This window comes from Marmota flaviventris, chromosome X, assembly GCF_047511675.1.
Source record: "Marmota flaviventris isolate mMarFla1 chromosome X, mMarFla1.hap1, whole genome shotgun sequence".
Lineage (NCBI taxonomy): Eukaryota > Metazoa > Chordata > Mammalia > Rodentia > Sciuridae > Marmota > Marmota flaviventris.
Window position 1 is genome coordinate 113317514 of NC_092518.1, and position 3490 is coordinate 113321003.

At 38.9% G+C, this 3490-nt stretch overlaps 1 protein-coding gene across 1 annotated transcript; it reads left to right on the forward strand.

The window, feature by feature from the left end:
- Positions 1 to 858: 858 nt before the first annotated feature.
- Positions 859 to 1824, forward strand: LOC114096526 (olfactory receptor 11A1-like). The gene has a single exon (XM_027940060.1). The coding sequence runs from the start codon at positions 859 to 861 to the stop codon at positions 1822 to 1824; it is 966 nt and encodes a 321-aa protein (XP_027795861.1).
- Positions 1825 to 3490: the final 1666 nt, after the last annotated feature.

Here is a 3490-nt window from a genome sequence, read left to right on the forward strand (position 1 = left end):
TATATTTGAATTAAGGTAGAATTAAGGAGCAAATATTTTACTTCTGAAAGAATGACCTGGGAGACTCAAAATTTTAAAATGACAGCAAAGAAGGTAACATATGCTTTTAATCTTTATATGTGTGACTACCTATAAATGTGTGTGTGCCTAGATGTGTGCAACACAAATCTAACCAGTAGTTCCAAATGTCAGCTGCTAGGATTTTTTCCCCAGAAGCCTAAATTATATCCTTTTAGGAGCAAGATTTAAAAATAAGAAATTCTTATTCTCTTTTAGGTGATACTCCTGGTTTTCCAGAATCTACTCTCTCTGGCAACTGCTGTCCTACTCCCTCATGGATGTAGGTACCAAATAGGCATGGATGATCCAGTAACATCAAAGAAATGATCCTCTGCTTCAGTTCTGCCATTTCAGTCATTTCATGCTCTGATCAAAAAGGACATAAATATGATTTGTTATCTGACCTGTCATTTCTTGGAATTGCCAATGTTTAATAATAATTTTCCTCTGTTCAAAATGGCATTAAGAATTCCAAACATGGTCTCTCCACATCTCCTTTTAATGTGAATGTGGGGCTCTCACACTACCAGTGTTTGTACTCTGGATTGTTCTCTTAGGGATGGAGATTGCTTCTCACTGAGCTGTTCCTTTTCCCAGTTAGTCTCCCTTACCCTATTTCACATCCTGACAAGATGACAGGTTCAGCTGATTTTTAGAAACAGTTTTTTGAAGGCAAATTTAAATGGCTGTGATGAGGACCAGTCCCCTAGAAATGCCCTCATCAATACAGAGCTCTACCCACTGACAGAACTGGACCATGTGGGAAATCTAAGTGGTGATATGATCTGATGTGTTGTTATGGAGAATCAAAGACTTCCTCAGGCATTTTTGCCCTCTATGAGGCCAGAAAACACCACTATGATGGTAACTGAGTTTATCATACTAGGGTTTGGAGACCTTAAGGAACTGAGTCCCTTACTCTTCCTAGTGTTTGGCATTGTCTACTTAGCCACCATTTCTGGGAATCTTCTCCTTGTGGTGCTGGTGAGCACTCAACAGGTTCTACAAACTCCAATGTACTTCTTCCTGGTGAATCTCTCATGCCTGGAGGTGTGCTATACATCCAATATTGTGCCCAGGATGCTGGTGGACTTGTTGAGAAAAAATAGAGCAATGTCTATGGTGTGTTGTATTATTCAACTCTATTTCTTTGGGGCCCTGGGAAGCACTGAATGTTGTCTACTGGCAGTGATGTCTTATGACCGGTACCTGGCTGTCTGCTGGCCCTTGCACTATCCAACGTTAATGCATAAAACTTTGTGTATGGGACTGGCAGTTGGCTCGTGGCTTAGTGGCTTCACTGTGGCAGCTGCATTCCAGGGTGCTATGGTATCCAGCTTGACCTTCTGTGGGGACAATGAGATTGACCACTTCTTCTGTGACTTGAAACCTCTACAGAAGCTCTCCTGCACAGATCCTCATCTGGTCAACCTGGTGTGCATGAGTCTAACAGCCCTGGTGACCCTTGCCCCCTTTGGACTAACCCTAGCCTCCTACTGGAGGATTCTTTCAGTGGTCTTGCATATGCCATCCACAACTGGTAGGCAAAAGGCATTCTCCACTTGCTCCTCTCATCTAGTAGTTGTGACCTTGTTTTATGGGACCTTAATCTTGGTCTATGCTGTTCCCTTGGCTGGCCAGGTGCCAACTCTACATAAAACCTTTTCCTTGCTGTATACGGTTGTCACTCCCCTGTGTAATCCTCTTATCTACAGTCTCAAAAACAAAGATGTCAAGGATGCTCTAAGGAAACTGAAAATTTGATCCTGCAATGACAGCACCACTCAACCAAAAACTGACAGCAGCCTGAAGTCAAAGCATTCTTCCCATGCTCAAAGAAGTCTCAATCAGATTAGGACAACATAGAATAGATGATAGTTTTTATAATGCCAAATATTGGCTCATCCTCAAATCTTATGATTTGGGGGATGAATTGGTCCCAGTCTACTTGAGATGACCTAGTGTTCCTTGAACATATTTATACTGTGGAGAAGCACTTCCAAGTTGATGGGAGGGAAAACCATTCTGGGATAAATAATACATAATTATTGCATTTATCTCCCCCAAAAGCTCCACCTTGGAAGTAAGAAATGGTAGGTATATTTTACTTATGTTCAATTTCCATATTGAAATATCACACTGAACCCCATTGATATGTACAGTTAATAAATGTTAATCAAAACTTCAGGCATGATGGTGCATGCCTGTAATCCAGTGGCTCAGAAGACTAAGGCAGGTTTGAAGCCAGCCTAGCAACTTAGTGAGACCCTGTTTCACAATAAAAATAAAAGAGGTTGGGGATATGACTCAGTGGTAGAGCACCCCTGGGTTCAATCCCTGGCACCAAAAAAAAAAAAATCAAAAGAAGTCCTTGATTTTGTTTATTTGAGGAGACTCAATACTGATTTTAAAAAGAAAACACAAACAAAAGAAAAAGAAAACACAAGACAACTATAATATGTAAAGAAGCAGTTGCTATTGAATAGGGTCACGAACATATACACCTAAAAGGGCAAGTCAAAAACTTCAATCATTGAAGCAAGTAGGAAAATATATATTAAAAAAATCAAAGTAGGAGATCCTGGGGCTGGAGGAGAAGTGGAATCCATGTTATCCCCCTAAGAATGGGGGAGTTCCCTAAGTGAGGAGACCATGTTTGTTTCCTTCTGGCTGGGTGGCTGTGTTCAATGGTTATTAATAATAATACTGCACCTCTACTTGGCCTGGAATTACCAAAATAAAGATGGAATCTAACAGAATATATGAAAACCCACTAGTAGACTAATTTTAGAGGAATGTGCATTAAGCACTTAAAGCAATCTATTGGATATGTGGCTTGCCTACAGCAGTATATTCTAAATTGGGGTCTCTCCAACATTTACAGCTACCTACTGCATTTTCATTTCTTTTTTTTCTGTTCTACTCCCACATCCTTTTTCTTCTATATACATGAGTTTCTTGCTGGACTAACTTGTGCTTCTGTTTCTTACATTTGTACCTGTTTCCAGCTATCTAATATTATGAATTGGCATATTAATGCTACACTCTAAGAGAAAGAGAAAAGCAAAAAGATTCTGCTCTGGAAAAGGATACAATACATGTATTCATTTATTCAATCAAAAATATTTATTGAGAGCTTAATATTATCCACACACTATGCTGGATGCTGAGAATAGAATAATGAACAATGTAGACAGTTTCAGTCTGAGATATTATAGTCTGGAGGCCTTGGTGTTCAAATTGCTCAGAATTTATGTTCTTACATTGTTTATAGAATATGTAGATCTTGAAAAAAGTACCTGTAAAAAATCTCAGCAGGAAAATTCTAATGTACTTATTTACCTTAACTTTAAAATTATCTAATTAATGTGCAAAACTTAATATAAAGGCCTAACAAAACTTTTAGTGGGATATATGAATAAAAGAAATG

Bases quoted from the DNA above. Each gene is read 5' to 3' on its own strand.
- LOC114096526 (XM_027940060.1), top strand. From the start codon at position 859: ATGGAGAATCAAAGACTTCCTCAGGCATTTTTGCCCTCTATGAGGCCA.